This window comes from Callionymus lyra, chromosome 10 (assembly GCF_982586985.1).
Source record: "Callionymus lyra chromosome 10, fCalLyr1.hap1.1, whole genome shotgun sequence".
Classification (NCBI taxonomy): domain Eukaryota; kingdom Metazoa; phylum Chordata; class Actinopteri; order Syngnathiformes; family Callionymidae; genus Callionymus; species Callionymus lyra.
This window is the reverse complement of record NC_141827.1, coordinates 2,233,891-2,252,433: the sequence shown is the minus strand read 5'-3', so window position 1 is coordinate 2,252,433 and position 18,543 is coordinate 2,233,891. Positions and strand designations below refer to the sequence as shown.

The window sequence follows — 18,543 nt, the reverse complement described above, 5'->3', positions numbered from 1 at the left end:
CGATGGTTTAAATCGGAACTCTGCTTCCGACGTGGACAGAAGGAGTGAAGCCATTATTGCATCATAATAGACTCGTAACCTTTCGTTCGTCCAGATTTCAGAGCAACTTTATAAAGTAATAAAGTGTAAAACATGGTCATGATGAGAAGTTACTGCGTCTTGAAGAACATTCACTACATGACACCAGAGTTGATACTAGTTGATGTTTAATGACACCAGAGTTGATACTAGTTGATGTTTAATGACACCAGAGTTGATACTAGTTGATGTTTAATGACACCAGAGTTGAAGTTCATCATTAGTTGCTGACGGACAAATCCTAGATGGTACAAATATCACATCTGCAGTTGATCTTTTTATCAATTTACTTTATTTGTGTCAAGAAAAACGAAAGCAAAAGTCAGATGAATGCTAAGAACGAGACGAACGCTAACATGTTAGCACTGGCGCTAAAGTGTGCCAAACAAGAACTGAAACAATCGGTGTGTTTTAAGTTTTCATTCAATATCCTTTACCATAGGGTTCTGAAGAGTCCTTCACCTTAGTCTGCCTTGTTGACCATGTTGGTAGTAAAAGCCTGGATTAGCCAAAGCGCTTTACACTAAGTTACGCCTTCACACACACAATCACACACTGACAGGAACTCCAACAATTTAACTAATTATATATCACACTCAGACTGTTCCTGATACATTTTTTTTCAACCCGAACTGAAAAGATTCCATCCCCTTCCATCGCTTGATACTTGATATTGACTGATCACATGTTACGATCCACTTCTATTTCGCCCAAATACTCTGGATCCTCCGTGGACACCAGACAAACTCCTGCCTATGGTCGTGGTTTAAATAAGCAAACTTCAGCAGCCGCCGGCGCCGCTTCCTGTCCAGGACGGTGAACAGGAAGTAGTTGAGGACGCTGTCCTTGACGTGACGCAGCTCCCCGTTCACCAGCGTCTCCTCCAGGAAGAACTGGACCAGCGGGGCTTGATACTGAGGGAAGCCCAGGGTCCCGAGGCACTTGAGGATCCGGGTGATGCGCAGGTTGTTGTGGGTGTGTCTGCGAGGAGATGCACAACGAGTCACTTCGCTCACGGAGTTGCAAACCTGTTCGTACCGGTTCATGTTCTCAAATCTCTGCCTCCAGTTTCTCGCCCGCGTCACTTGCCCCGTTTCTTCGTCCAACAACTTGATGCCGTAAAAGTCCAGCATCAGCTTGTAGGACTTCAGCAGGTTCTCCTTGGCGACGTCACTCTTGAGAAAATCCTGGAAGACACGTTTGTTTTACATGGATCATCTGTTGGAAGAGGTCGGCGCAGGCCCGGGGGCCGAATATGGCCCGACAAGTCATGCTCTGTAGCCCACAGTAGCTTTAAAAACATGATTCAATGCCAGGGATCAGTTGATGTTATCAGATCCTGACCTGTGATACCAGGATCTAGAAAGATGGAGCCGAGCTATTTTCCCGCCTGCAGTTCATACAAAACTCTGCAGCCAGAATTCTGAGCCGCTCTAGTAGAAGAACTCACATTTCTCCTTCAAACTCTTCACTGGCTGCCAGTTTCTTTCAGGATCATTTTAAAATTCTGGTTCTTACTTTCAGATCTATTCATGTTCAGACCTTCCATCAGTGATCTGATCCAGACTTACACCCCAGCTCGGGCTCTGAGGTCTGTGGATCAGAATCTACTGATGGTTCCTGAACTTCAGGACCAGAGGAGAGAAATCCTTCCAGACTGTTGCTCCTAAGCTTTGGAACCATCTCTGTGTTTGATGATCTACTGACTCCTTCAAGAAACATCTGTGTTTGATGATCTACTGACTCCTTCAAGAAACATCTGTGTTTGATGATCTACTGACTCCTTCAAGAAACATCTCTGTGTTTGATGATCTACTGACTCCTTCAAGAAACATGTGTGTTTGATGATCTACTGACTCCTTCAAGAAACATCTGTGTTTGATGATCTACTGACTCCTTCAAGAAACATCTGTGTTTGATGATCTACTGACTCCTTCAAGAAACATGTGTGTTTGATGATCTACTGACTCCTTGAAGAAACATCTGTGTTTGATGATCTACTGACTCCTTCAAGAAACATCTGTGTTTGATGATCTACTGACTCCTTCAAGAAACATCTGTGTTTGATGATCTACTGACTCCTTCAAGAAACATCTGTGTTTGGTGATCTACTGACTCCTTCAAGAAACATCTGTGTTTGATGATCTACTGACTCCTTCAAGAAACATCTGTGTTTGATGATCTACTGACTCCTTCAAGAAACATCTGTGTTTGATGATCTACTGACTCCTTCAAGAAACATCTGTGTTTAATGATCTACTGACTCCTTCAAGAAACATCTGTGTTTGATGATCTACTGACTCCTTGAAGAAACATGTGTGTTTGATGATCTACTGACTCCTTCAAGAAACATGTGTGTTTGATGATCTACTGACTCCTTCAAGAAACATGTGTTTGATGATCTACTGACTCCTTCAAGAAACATCTGTGTTTGATGATCTACTGACTCCTTCAAGAAACATCTCAAGAAGTTTTTATTCAAGCAGGTTTTTCTTGGTTCTCTGAGACTCTTCTACTGCTGTTTCCTGGTGTATGTTCAGCAAACAGATGGGACGCAAATTATAATTTATTTAAATTATTTAGCACTTTTGTACTGAGCCACTACAGCTAACAGCTACAGTCTCCTCGTTGGCGTTCCAGACATCGTGACAAAAAAGGTACTTTTGTTTCTACAACATTTGATTTTTGTACATGTTTCTCAGTGAACTGGTTCTTAAATCTTCAATAACTCTTCATTTTCACACCAGTATCTTTAACTGACTCTGACTCGTCGGTTCTTGTCTGATGGAGTTAAAAACCTCTCCAGGAGTAAAGGCTGAATATTCACCTGGATTTCCGTCTTGGTCAGAGTCCTGGCTTCAGGGTTCACTCCGGGCTCCTCCAGTGGAAACAACCTTCAGGACACACCAGTGAGTTCAGAGACGAAGACGTGACTCTGGATTAACGCACCACTGAATGTAGCTGTGGACGTTCTCCAGCCAGTCGTACTGTCCAGGCCAGTCTGTGTGGAACTGACCGATGTAGACGCCTGAGAACACAAACACAATGGGTGTATACTCTTGTACTCAGCAGTGTGACTGACCGTCAGGGGATGAGGGAATCTCTCCACAGTAGAACTTTAGATTCGGCTTCTCATCTGGATCCTGAAAACAATATCATTAAAGGACATTCTTGATACGAAGAACATGTTCTCACCAACTCTCTTGGATTCCAGCGACTTCTTAAGACACCGGACTGTGGGAAAATAGTGAATTATTACTTTATTTGGTCTTTTATGGTGGAAAATACAAACTTGTTTCTTCAAAAAGCTTCAGAATGTCTGTTAAAACTGTCCACAAGTAACTATAAACAATCTTCCAAGTTGACTCTCCGTCTATTAGCATTAAAAAACTAATAAATAAGTTCAAATGTTTACACATTATGTCTAATTATATAATTATAAATTTATGCTGCGCCCCCTGCAGGACACTGATGGCAGCTTCACTGCCAGACTTAATAACAATATTTGTATATATATTTATATATAAAATAATTTAATAATAATACATTTTACTCTTCATATATTATCCCTCCCATTGTTGTCCTTCTGTAGTGTGTACACTTGAGTAATGTATGTTGAAATATTTATCATTATTGTATTTATTATTGTTAATTATATGATTTTGATTATTGTTTTTATTATATTATTTTATAATTGTTTTTATTTTCTCTTCTATGTATTTAATAATTATTTTTATTTTCTCAATATGTGTCCTGTATGTCTTAATATAATGCGTATATTTCTTTGTAAAAATATCGTGAACTACTCAGATTTCCATCGATCAAATGAATACATTTATTGACGCGATAAATGCGTATTATATTTGTTTCAATTTGTTCAATTGTTATTTTTCAAATATAATTTCGTTGTTGCGATAAATGTCGAATGACAAACGTCCCGTAACTTTTAAACCGAGCGCCACCTAGTGAACCTTCATCACTATTGTCATCAGTACTTCAGTACTTCATTTAGACACCAGAGGGAGCTGTTGTCCACCAGACACGAATTTTTACACGTTTTTTTTTCAGCTTCTACGTTCATTTCATGAACCATTAAAAATAATCATGTACGTAAAGTATTCCTGCAAGTTTCTAACTATTTATTTCTGAATATATTTTTTAATGAACATATTTGAGCGAACATGACTTTATTATCTGTAACACAGAAAAGTATTTACTTTATATCCGCGTCTATAGTTCTGTAAATCTCTCGCTGCTCTTGTAAACGTGTCAAAGTGGTTCTGTAAACACAAACAAACGAAACAGTGTTTAGATGAGTCAGAACAAACAAGTCGAACAAGATCGAAACAGGAAGTAAAATAACATTTTAAAATTAAAAATAGACTTTCCAGGCGATGAACTCACGTATCTCTTTGACCTTGACCTCCTCTGGTTAATCATCTCGTCCTCAGTCGCTTCTACCTCCCAGGTGGAGTCATAGTCACAGTAGAAGTCGTCTGTCTTCTGCACTCGATACTTTAGATCATCTTCATCATCATCATCATCATCAGCTTCATCATCTTCATCTTCGTCGACCTCGTCCTCGACTTCAAACGTGGACCCTGGAGTCTCTGGACCTTCACAGACCTTCTCCTCTAACTCTCTAAGTTGACCTCTGACCTCGTCCTTCCTCCTGTGCGTCAAACCACGTAAACCAGCCGAAGCTCCAGAATAAACGCGTCCGATTAAACTCCACAAAATGCGAGCGAAGAACCGAATATGATCCGAAAAGCGAATGTTTCCGATCAAGGCCACAAGAAACAACATCACCACGACTTCAGAGGCTCGTGCGCTCACGTCATTTCCACTTTCGTTTATCATGAAACTCAAGTTGTGGAGGAGAAGAAAAAAGAAAAACCCGGTCAGGAAAGACACGTTTACTAGTTTACTATTACAACTAGTTTAAACAAGTTAATATTTAAAGATTTGAATAAAACGCCTTTATGTCACCTCAAAAACGATCTATATACGAACTATATATCTCGATAATTTCGCAATACTGTGAATTTAGTAAATATTCGTTTTTATTCTTCTTCTGAACAGATAATTCCCACCATTTATACTCCAATTATTGCACTGTTTAAAGGGTTTTGCACTGTGTTTATTATTATTATTATTATTATTATTATTATTATTATTATTATTATTATTATTATTATTATTATTATTCCTCTTGTATATTTTGTACATATTGTTCTAATTTTGTTAAAGCCATTCCGGAATCGTTCACAGCCACGAACACTTCCACGTATGTTTACCAACATGTACCGAGAATAAATCTGCTCTTGAATCTTGACTCTTAGTTTGAACTCGAGTGTAATTCTCATGTTTGGCCGCTGGATGTCGCGCTTGTATAAACAATTTCTATAAAATACAATAACTATATATATATTTTTTGCCACGAACCATCAACTACAGAAGCGCAAACATACGTTTGTAAAAATAATTGAAGACAAACTAGGAGATGAATAATATTCCAAACATTTGTATTAAACAAACAAAGTTACGAACATTTACGTCTTTAAAAGTTCTCGTTTAACTCTTCGACGTTTTGACGATGAGACAAGAAAAGCCACGAGATCGACTTTTGTCTTTGTTCAAGTTCAAAGTTCAAAGTTCAGTTGTGACAGGATAATGTTTAGCAAAATGAAACAAGTTATAGACTCAAGGACTCATTCATCCCTCGGGCTATTAAATTGTACAATTCTGAGTTCGGGGGCAGGAGTGGAGTGAGAGTATCTGGATGTTCTATGTTAGTCTTTGTATCTTTGTCTTTGTTATTTTTCTTTGATCTATGTTCTCTGTCTTTATCTTTAGACTTAGATTGTGTCATCTTGTTCTTCCTCTTTATGTTCTTCTTCTTATTTTATTTTTTATTTTTTATGTATTTTTTAAATGTTTTTATTGTTTATGAAAAATTGCTGGCTATTGGTAAAAAACAATTTAAAGTTATCAGTTGTTTACATTTTAGAGTTCATTTTTGTGCTCAAATTGGATTTTTTTTCATCTTCTTAAACTTAATAGACGGATGATAAAAAGCCTGGGAGGTCGTTGACCTTTGACCCAGAGACAACACAAGGGATACCTCAAACACATTTGTTTTGTGGCCTTCAGGTCACCTTGACTGAAAGATAACACAAGGGTTGCCTTTGTATGGTGTCCTTGTCCTGAAATACTTAAAAAATATATATATATACTGTATATATATATATATATATATATATATATATATACAGTATATATACTGTATATATATATATATATATATATATATATATATATACAGTATATATATATATTTTATTTATATATATATATATATATATAATGAAATATTATTATTATCTGTGATTATTTTGAAATATGTAAGGATTTACCTTTTTTTATGTAGTTGTTTTTTTGAACACCAGAGGGAGCCAGTGTAGCTTTTGAAACCTTGTGACCTTTTGTGTTTTTTCCACCGCTTTCCTGACGTGATGTTTTTGTTTTGACAAAAAGTTAAAGGTATTTTCTGCAAAGTAACATCAGCCTTCTGCCCCTGACAGGTGAAGACGCTAGTTTGAAGTTTTTAAAATAATTACTTATAAAAAAGTGAAAATAAGACCAAAACAAACTCATTTATTATTTTACCTGAAGGTAAGTAAGTAAGTAAGTAAGTAATATTTATTTGTATAGCGCTTTTCAAGACCAGGGTCACAAAGCGCTTAAACAATCAAAACAATACTCAATAAAGTATATACTTTAAAGATCAAGATAATACTGAGAACAACACAGGAGTTCGAGAAATTCAAGGAAAAGCCTGAACAAATAGAAACGTCTTAAGATGTTTCTTAAAGGAGTCAGTAGATCATCAAGAGCAAAGAGAGAGAAGATCGTTCCAAAGCTTAGGAGCAACAAGGTCCGTGAATATGAAGCCGACATAAAACTTGTGAAAATGTTGATGATTTAGATAAAAGGAGTAAATATTCATGTGTTGTTGAACAACATACATTTAATGCCAGGACTATCCTGGAGCATCGACTCGTCTTATCAGTCCGGAGATAACGCTGTGTTTGCTCGTGTCGCGCCTCATCTGTCCCAGGACGCAGGTGAATGTGGCTCGGGAACCTCTCGGGGACGCTCGGCTCCTAATGTCTTCCTGTAAAGATAAGAAACGCATGAACTGTTCCGACGATACCAGATCAGCAAGTGCGATAAGAGTCTCTCGGGTTCGTGGCGAGCATTAAACCCTCTTATCGCCGCCGTCGAACAAATGCGCTTTTTATTAAGAGTTTTGCACTTTAAATATGGAGGAAAGTTAAGAGTTTTATTTAAAGTGAATCATAAACACGCAGGAAAAATTTAATTGAAACAAACATGAGTCTAGTTTAGTTCAGATTGAGTCTTATTTTAAACCTGTTATTGAAGATCTGTCGCTTTAAACCACTTACAATAGATCAGCAGATAGTGCCTTGCTCAAGGTCGAGTCATTCAGAGAGTCTTACCGAGGCTCAGGAAGTGGCCACTGAACCTTGATTTAGACAAACCCGAAGATAATCATGTCTATTTAGATGTAAAATTCAATTTTTTCTTGAGTCATTTTAAAAACTTTCCTTAATAAACCTCATCAGGAAATGTGTGTCTGTGATGAGGGAAGTGTGGACTCAGTCCTGGAGAAAAGGATCAAAGATGCAGGAGATCCAGAGTAACCCTCGACACCCTGTGCATGACATAACAATTACTTACTTACTTACTTACAATGGCAGTTTAGAAGAGTAACCGCAGCAACAGGCTCCTCTCCCTGCACTGCAGAACGTTCCATGTTCCTTCTGCCAGAAGATGCTACAACAAAACTCTCCCTCATGCTTGATATGATTGAGGGATCAATAAAGTTCTACCTAACCTAACATGTACTTTTACTTTTTGTTGGCTTTGGAATTATTTATTTATATCTTTTATATGTGTTTATTGTATTTATATATTTATTCGATTGTTTTTACATTGATTCGTGGATGTTTGTTTGGATATGTCAAAAATAATTTCTCCTCCAGGGATCAATAAAGTATCCATTGCAGTCGTATTATTCTGACACCAGGTGGAGGCAGAAACACTATTTTAACTTCTACAGATTAGGATTTTATCTCAGATAAAAAAAAAAACCAAAGATATTTTTACAACAGACAAAATGATCTGAAGCTCAACTGGATTATTTTTACACAGTTGGAGACGGCGGTTGCATTTATTTCAGGATTAAAAGTTTAAATCAGGCAAGTCCTGAGAAGACTTTTTGAGCTTTAAGAGGTTTTTTAAAAAAAGTACAAATCCAGAAAATGATTAAGTTTGACAACTGTTTAACGGAGAATGTACGTATTGTAATGTATGCAGTTGTATTATTCAGCTCCAAAATGATCTAAAGCTCAACTAGACTGATTTACACAGTTCGAAACGGCGCTTGCATTCATTTGAGTCATGTAAGTCCCGAGAAGACTTTTTGAAGCATCCAAAAGTTTTTAAAACGAGTTCAAACGGCAGAAAATACAAGTAAATACAAGTAAAAGTACAAATCCAGAAAACGTTCAAGTTTGACAACTTTTTAACAGAGAATTTACGACATTGCAGTTATATTATTCAGACACCAGATGGAGCCAGAAACAAGATTTTAAATCCAACAGATTGGGCTTTTATCAGAGAATAAAAATAAATACAACAGATACAACACAAAACGGTCTAAAACTAAAGATATTTTCAAAAACAAGCTTTTTTTGTCGACCTATAAACGACAGAAACGTCTCTTTCTATCCATCACGATGAAAGTAGAGGAACTGTAACGAGCTGAAGCTGCTGCTGAATTAACTCCAGAGACGACGCTCTCGCCGAGTCGTCTTCGCGGCGACTGACGAACGACGTCGTGGATCACTCGGCGGGAAAGTGTTGCTTGATAAAGGTCAGAGCTGTCGAGCGATTAATGTAGTACTTCACGGAGCGTATTGTGAATACTTCGCACATGAACGCTTCGCGGGGCCAAATAAACGTGTCAGGAAAGACCAGCTGTTTCTGCATCAGCGACGCAGTCGAGCGCACGACGCTCCAACATTTACAAATCAATAAAATGACAATTAGCAGAGAAGAGAAGAACCGTTTGTTGATGAGAAGAATCGTCAGTTTTTCTTCTTTTCCTCCTTCAAGAGGAGCAGAAGCTCCAATACTAAGAATATATTTTAATTATTTATCCACAAAACTATCAATTAATACATTTTAATATAAATGTATGTGTTCGAATATATCACCACACTAGATTTAATGAACAAAAAAGTCATGATTTCAGTGATTTGAAGTCAAACCATGTTGTCCGTGGCTGGTAAAGCTTCATGAACTCAATGAACTGATCTTAAGTGATCTGAGGTTCAAGAGCGCCACCTAGTGGGCCCAGGGTATTGTAGAGTTTTTAAACTTGTAACTTGTTTTTAAATCACGTCTGTCTTCTGTGAAGCTGACAGCAATGCATTGTTGAGATTTTTCATTGACAAAATTATATTGATCAAAGAGAAAATCTCTCCCCCTTTGTTTGGAACCCTTGCTGTCTCTGAGCCCCTCTCCTCCTCTTGGTCTTCCTTCACTGCTGTATCTTTGGGTGATATTTCGGCACTAGTGAACAAGATGAAACCCTCCTCTTGCTCAGATGACTTCCTTCCTTGTAGGCTTTTTATCTAAGTATTTGATGTAATTGGCCCCTGGGTTACCAATATGGTGAACCTCTCCCTTTCCTCAGGGGTTTTTCCCAATGCAATTAAACATGCCATTGTGGAGCCTCTGCTCAAAAAAACAGGCTTAAACCAAACTGACCTCAGTACTTTCAGGCCTATTTCTAAGCTCCCTTTCTTGTCCAAGACCTCCGAGAAGGTGGTGTCTGAGCAGCTGTTCCTGGATCAGAGCGACATCCATGAGAAGTTTCAGTCTGGCTTCCGTAAACATCACTCTACAGAGACAGCTTTACTGAAAGTGTCCAGTGACATCATGATGTCGGCTGACTCTGGTAAATTCACTGTTCTGGTTCTCTTGGATCTGTCCTCAGCCTTTGACACAGTTGATCACCAGATCCTGCTGAGAAGACTGAGGGATGAAGACTGTCTGGGTCTGTGTTAGAATGGTTCTCATCTTACCTTTCTGGGCGCAGTTTTAGTGTATCTGCCAATCAAATGAGGTCTGAATCGGCAGATCTGTTGTGTGGAGTCCCTCAAGGTTCTGTTCTGGGTCCTTTATTGTTTTTGCTGTACTTGATTCCCCTCGGTAAAATCATTCAGAGATTTCCTGATGTGTCTTATCACATTTTTGCTGATGACATCCAGCTCTACTGCTCTTTTGATCCAACTGAGCCCCAGAGGCTGAACTTAGTCAATTGTTTGCTAGAAATCAAACAATGAGTGAAAACACTTTACAGCTAAATGTGGACAAAACTGAAACTCTGGTGATTGCTCCTGATGATAAGATTCCAGGGTTGAGTCAGTACTTGGGTGACTTAGGTCAGTCTGTCAAACTGAGCCTGAGAAACCTGGGTGTTGTATTTGATAAAGACATGTCTCTTGTTCAACACTGAAGAAAACTGACCAGAAACTGTTTCCTTCAACTGAGAAAAATCTCCAAACTTAGGAAAATGTTGTCGGAACATGATCTGGATCTTATAATCCATGTGTTTGTTTCTTCTCGTCTGGACTATTGTAACAGTTTGTTTTCATGTCTTAACAAGAAGGATCGTCTCGTCTGCAGTTCATACAAAACTCTGCAGCCAGAATTCTGACCCGCTCTAGTAGAAGAACTCACATTTCTCCTTCAAACTCTTCACTGGCTGCCAGTTTCTTTCAGGATCATTTTAAAATTCTGGTTCTTACTTTCAGATCTATTCATGGTCAGACCTTCCATCAGTGATCTGATCCAGACTTACACCCCAGCTCGGGCTCTGAGGTCTGTGGATCAGAATCTACTTATGGTTCCACGCACACGGTTCAGGACCAGAGGAGAGAAATCCTTCCAGGCTGTTGCTCCTAAGCTTTGGAATGATCTTCTCTCTCTCTGTGTTTGATGATCTACTGACTCCTTCAAGAAACATCTGTGTTTGATGATCTACTGACTCCTTCAAGAAACATCTGTGTTTGATGATCTACTGACTCCTTCAAGAAACATCTCTGTGTTTGATGATCTACTGACTCCTTCAAGAAACATCTTAAGACGTTTCTATTTGTTCAGACTTTTCCTTGAATTTCTCGAACTCCTGTTGTGTTATCAGTATTATCTTGATCTTTAAAGTATATACTTTATTGAATATTGTTTTGATTGTTTAAGCGCTTTGTGACCCTGGTCTGGAAAAGCGTTCTACAAATAAAAATTACTTACTTAATTACTTACTTATTTTGTAAACGTCTCTCAGGACTTTATCAATTTGTTTAATGACTTTGTAAAGTTTCTTCTTCAGGAGTTTGATCATTTATTTCATTGTTTAAAATGTTTTTCTTCTTAAGTTGTTAAAAAGTTTTTCGGGTTTTTATTAGTTTCTTTAAAAACGGATTAAAAAAGTTTTTAAATCATGTTTTGGAAGAATTTGTAAATAAGAGTTTTGCTATGTTATTAAAATTTGTTTTAGTTGTTTGTCAATTTGATTTACCCTTGTGTTGTCCGAGGGTCAAGGTCACACGAAAGTCCCGAAAAACAAATGTGTTTGTGGTATCCCTTGTGTTGTCTCTGGGTCAAGGTGAACAATCTTCCTTTCTCCATAAACACATATGCGGTGGTGGAGGTAAATCACGTTGACCCTGAGATACCACAAGGGTTAATGGTTTTATGACTGTGAGGAGTTTGTTGTTTCATTTCAGGAATTCTAACATTTGTTTAAGAATTTGTCAGTTTTCTTTATTGAGTATTTTTTCATTCAAAGAAGTGAAGACGACGAAGCTGGACTTTGCGAGCAGGAAGTTTCACGTTGTGTCAACAACCGTGTGCTTCAGCAAACATATAAAACATTTCTGGACATGGACGTGTCAACACTGGCGCTGCTGGGATCAGATAACGTCTGCTTTTGTGTCGCTCGCTCACATCACACCGAGTCTTTGGTTTCACCAGATTCACGGCTCGCTGTAACCCAACCGGGTCGGCTCGGAGGTCGGCTCGGAGGTCACCGCATCACTCCAGGATGACGAGGCACAGCGTCAGGACCGTCGCGCTCATCCTCGCCACCGTGGTCTACCTGCTGATCGGCGCCGGCGCCTTCGTGGCGCTGGAGCAGGACGGCGAGCGCGGCCGGAGGAAGGCGTCGGCGCAGAAGTTGGACGAGCTGAAGAGGAAGTTCCACTTCAGCCAGGAGGACTTCAGGACGGTGGAGAAGGTGGTTCTGCAGTCGGAGCCTCACAGAGCAGGTCGGCAGTGGAAGTTCACCGGATCCTTCTACTTCGCCATCTCCGTCATCACCACCATAGGCGAGTATTGAACACGTGGTCATCGAAGAAAAACAGCATCTGGATGAAATGAAAGTTCCAATGAATGTTAGCATGTTAGCATGTTAGCATGTTCGATTTTGCTCTTTGTGATTTTATATATTCAAATATTTGTATATACTTTAAATAAAATAACTTTTTATTTTGTATCAAACTTATTTTCTCTTTTTATTTCCTTTTGTATTTCTTCCTGACAGCTATTTTTCTTAGATTTCTAATCATATTATAACCAAAATAGCGATTGAATAAATAACTAGCTACATATTTTAATTAGCGCTTCATGACGCTGCGTCAGATAAACAACTAATACAGTGTCTTCATTTCAAAGGGCCACTAGGTGGCACTAAAAGACTTCTGATCATCTAAAACCTGGCATCACTTTCAATGAGGAGCGCCATCTAGTGGCCTTTGTAAAATGTATCGTGATAGAGCATCAGCTGCTTCACGAGGCCTCGTCAACACATCACTAGTAAACGGCTCATATTTACATTAAGTTTTAGGGTTTCTAGATGACATAACTATACTTTAGACAAGTCAGAAATGTCTGCTTTAAGTATTTATCTCTTTTATAACACGATTGCTGTGAAGAGTCTCATCTGGACTGAAACTGAAAATACATTTCTTTATCGACACAACTCAAGAAATTGTGAAGAAAATATCATTTCATTAATCGCTTCAGTACAAAAATAATACTTTATTGACTGAAAGCAATAATTAATTTTCTACTCACTTTCATGTCGACTAATGTTGGATAGTCTTCAGAGTAATCTGTTCTTTTTTAGAGTCATAGACAAAAATGTTTATTCATTTTAATGTAGGACTGGAGCTCTGTTGTCTTCGTCTTCGTCTGAAAAGACACTTAAAAACATCCAAACACCTCCAGACGTCTCGTCCCTGTGAAGTTTACATTTTGACTGAATGGTTCCAAACGCGTTTCCTTCAGGTTACGGTCACGTGACTCCAAGAACCGACGCTGGCAAGACCTTCTGTATGTTCTACGCGGTCCTGGGGATTCCTCTGACCCTCATCATGTTCCAGAGTCTGGGCGAGAGGATCAACAGCCTGGTCCGGCACCTTCTTCACAGAGCCAAGCGGGGTCTGGGCCTGCAGGAGACGGACGTGTCCCTGGTCAACATGGTGCTGGTGGGTCTGCTGTCCTGCACCAGCACCTTATGCATCGGAGCCGCCGCGTTCTCCCAGTTCGAAGGCTGGACCTTCCTCGACGCCTACTACTTCAGCTTCGTCACGCTCACCACCATCGGCTTTGGGGACTTCGTGGCCCTGCAGAAGAAGGACGACCTTCAGAAGAGACCCCAGTACGTGGCCTTCAGCTTCATGTACATCCTGGTGGGTCTGACGGTGGTCGGGGCCTCCTTGAACCTCATCGTGCTCAGGTTTCTCGCCGTCAGCTCCGAGGTGCCCAAGGAGTCGGCGGCGGGTCAGCAGGCGGGCGCGGCCCTCGAGGATTGTGACCCGAGAATGATGGACGGTGACAAGAGTCGCAACCTGAGCGCGTCGTCAGAAACCGGAGCCATTGACCTGGTTTCTTGTGGACGCCGTCCAGATAAATCTGAGCCGCGAGAACATTCGAGTCACACCAGCCGAGTCAGAGCCTGGTTCACGAGCTGGTGCTTCGACTCGGATCTTCGTCTGAACCGCCGTCGCCCTCACCGGGAGCACGACCGAGGTCACAGCAACCCCGTGTTCTACAACTCCATCTCCTACAGGGTGGACCACGCCTTGTGTGGCGTCTGTGCAGCGCGACCTTGTCCGTCCCAGAGCAGACGTGACCTTCACAGAAGAAGAAATTCATTTTGACGCGACTGAAGAAACATCTCTAACATGCTAATACACTAACATGCTTACATCTATAACATGCTAATACGCTAACATACTTACATCTCTAACATGCTAATACACTAACATGCTTACATCTATAACATGCTAATACGCTAACATACTTACATCTATAACATGCTAATACGCTAACATGCTTACATCTCTAACATGCTAATACGCTAACATGCTTACATCTCTAACATGCTAATACGCTAACATGCTTACATCTCTAACATGATAATACGCTAACATGCTTACATCTCTAACATGCTAATACGCTAACATGCTTACATCTCTAACATGCTAATACGCTAACATGCTTACATCTCTAACATGCTAATACGCTAACATGCTTACATCTCTAACATGCTAATACGCTAACATGCTTACATCTATAACATGCTAATACACTAACATGCTTACATCTCTAACATGCTAATACGCTAACATGCTTACATCTATAACATGCTAATACGCTAACATACTTACATCTCTAACATGCTAATACGCTAACATGCTTACATCTCTAACATGCTAATACGCTAACATGCTTACATCTCTAACATGATAATACGCTAACATGCTTACATCTCTAACATGCTAATACACTAACATGCTTACATCTCTAACATGCTAATACGCTAACATGCTAATACGCTAACATGCTAATACGCTAACATGCTAATACACTAACATGCTTACATCTATAACATGCTAATACGCTAACATACTTACATCTCTAACATGCTAATACGCTAACATGCTTACATCTCTAACATGCTAATACGCTAACATGCTTACATCTCTAACATGATAATACGCTAACATGCTTACATCTCTAACATGCTAATACACTAACATGCTTACATCTCTAACATGCTAATACGCTAACATGCTAATACGCTAACATGCTTACATCTCTAACATGATAATACGCTAACATGCTAATACGCTAACATGCTTCCATCACTAACATACTAATACACTAACATGCTTACATCTCTAACATGCTAATACGCTAACATACTTACATCTCTAACATGCTAATAAGCTAACATGCTAACATCTCTAACATGCTAATACGCTAACATGCTTACATCTCTAACATGCTAATACACTAACATGCTTACATCTCTAACATGCTAATACGCTAACATGCTTACATCTCTAATATGCTAATACACTAACATGCTTACATCTCTAACATGCTAATACGCTAACATGCTTCCATCACTAACATGCTAATACACTAACATGCTTACATCTCTAACATGCTTCCATCTCTAACATGCTAACATCTCTAATATGCTAATACACTAACATGCTAAAATCTCTAACATGCTAATATGCTAACATCTCTTATATGCTAATACGCTAACATGCTAACATCTCTAATATGCTAACATCTCTAACGTGCTAATACACTAACATCTCTAAAATGCTAACATGCTAGCTCACTCTTCACTCTGACTTCTAAAGCAATGTGGTATATGTAGTGTAGTATTATTATTATTATTATTTATTATAGTACAGCCTGTGTTCGATAAATAGATCCAATAAAAGACAATATAAATTACAAAACAGGTAATACCTATAAAAAGGTATTCTAAACAATTTAGTCAATAAAGTTGTACCTTACCTTACCTTATATAAACCTGAAATAAGCTACAATGATGTTGCAATTTAAAGAAAAAACTTGATTGTATTTTGTAAAAGAAAATCTTTAAATCATTTTTTTCACCTTTTTTTTTTTAATTGAAAAAAACTCTATTTTTATTTATATAAAAAAAAAGTCCAAAAAGAATTAAGACTAGTAATGACGAAAACTTTATTTAGTGGAGTTTCTGACTTAAATAATTAGGTGAAGATGAATAAATAAAGGTCTTTGAAGAGAGATCAGAGATTATAGAGTCAACAGCGCCATCTAGTGATATGATAATAAATATAACATATAACCCCGAAAAGTGCATTTTATACATCAGACTTACTTTTGTTTTCAAAGTAATATTGGTTAAATATACTCAACGACTGTCTATATTTTTCTGATTGATTTAATGTCAGTATTAATAAATAAATAAAATATGATTTAAACACTGTTGGAGTTCTGGAGTCAAGAAGAGGTTTGTGATCATTTCAGGTCAAATCCTCTGGAACAAGAGAAACAAAAGTCGACGTCAGATCTTCCTCCACTAGAGAGAAGCATCGATCCATGAAACGTTTGTCACGAGAGGAGTTTGAAAGTGTGTTTGATTCTTGATCTGTTTAACTCTGTTCACTCCAGAGACCTGAGGCTTCTTTTGTTTCTCGCTCTAGGCGACAGCAGACACACACACACTCATCACACACACACACACACACTCATCACACACACACACACACACTCATCACAACCACACACACACACTCATCACACACACACACACACACTCATCACACACACACACACACACTCATCACACACACACACACACACTCATCACAACCACACACACACACTCATCACACACACACACACACACTCATCACACACACACACACACTCATCACACACACACACACACTCATCACACACACACACACACACTCATCACACACACACACACACACTCATCACACACACACACACACACTCATCACACACACACACACACACTCATCACAACCACACACACACACTCATCACAACCACACACACACACTCATCACAACCACACACACATACACACTCATCACAACCACACACACACACACACACACTCATCACAACCACACACACACACACACACACACACACACACACACACACACACACACACACACACACACACACACACACACACACACTCATCACAACCACACACACACACTCATCACAACCACACACACACACTCATCACAACCACACACACACACTCATCACAACCACACACACACACACTCATCACAACCACACACACACACTCATCACACACACACACACACACTCATCACAACCACACACACACACTCATCACACACACACACACACACTCATCACAACCACACACACACACACTCATCACAACCACACACACACACACACTCATCACACACACACACACACACACACTCATCACAACCACACACACACACTCATCACAACCACACACACACACTCATCACAACCACACACACATACACACTCATCACAACCACACACACACACACACACACTCATCACAACCACACACACACACACACACACACACACACACACACACACACACACACACACACACACACACACACACTCATCACAACCACACACACACACTCATCACAACCACACACACACACTCATCACAACCACACACACACACTCATCACACACACACACACACACTCATCACAACCACACACACACACTCATCACACACACACACACACACTCATCACAACCACACACACACACACTCATCACAACCACACACACACACTCATCACAACCACACACACACACTCATCACAACCACACACACACACACACACTCATCACAACCACACACACACACTCATCACAACCACACACACACACTCATCACAACCACACACACACACTCATCACAACCACACACACACACACACACTCATCACAACCACACACACACACACACTCATCACAACCACACACACACACTCATCACACTCATCACAACCACACACACACATTCATCACAACCACACACACACACTCATCACAACCACACACACACACTCATCACAACCACACACACATACACACTCATCACAACCACACACACACACACACACACTCATCACAACCACACACACACACACACACACACACACACACACACACACACACACACACACACACACACACACACACACACACACACACACACACACTCATCACAACCACACACACACACTCATCACAACCACACACACACACTCATCACAACCACACACACACACTCATCACACACACACACACACACTCATCACAACCACACACACACACTCATCACACACACACACACACACTCATCACAACCACACACACACACACTCATCACAACCACACACACACACTCATCACAACCACACACACACACACTCATCA

At 39.6% G+C, this 18,543-nt stretch overlaps 2 protein-coding genes across 3 annotated transcripts; one reads left to right on the top strand and one right to left on the bottom strand.

The window, feature by feature from the left end:
* Positions 1-351: 351 nt before the first annotated feature.
* LOC148069873 (opioid growth factor receptor-like) lies at positions 352-4,919 on the bottom strand. Of its 2 annotated transcripts, XM_087801524.1 has the most exons (8): positions 4,483-4,919; positions 4,296-4,358; positions 3,274-3,312; positions 3,161-3,221; positions 3,028-3,106; positions 2,906-2,972; positions 1,117-1,265; positions 352-1,059 (listed from the first exon to the last, which is right to left on the bottom strand). In XM_087801524.1, exons 1-8 carry the CDS (start codon positions 4,882-4,884, stop codon positions 780-782), a joined length of 1,140 nt encoding a protein of 379 aa, XP_087657650.1. In that variant the 5' UTR covers positions 4,885-4,919; the 3' UTR covers positions 352-779. The 2 variants fall into 2 exon arrangements, with proteins under 2 accessions (XP_087657650.1, XP_087657651.1); XM_087801525.1 differs by lacking the exon at positions 4,296-4,358.
* A 7,277-nt stretch (positions 4,920-12,196) lies between these two features.
* LOC148069872 (potassium channel subfamily K member 15-like) lies at positions 12,197-14,589 on the top strand. Its single transcript, XM_087800770.1, has 2 exons — positions 12,197-12,560; positions 13,522-14,589. Exons 1-2 carry the CDS (start codon positions 12,278-12,280, stop codon positions 14,394-14,396), a joined length of 1,158 nt encoding a protein of 385 aa, XP_087656896.1. The 5' UTR covers positions 12,197-12,277; the 3' UTR covers positions 14,397-14,589.
* Positions 14,590-18,543: the final 3,954 nt, after the last annotated feature.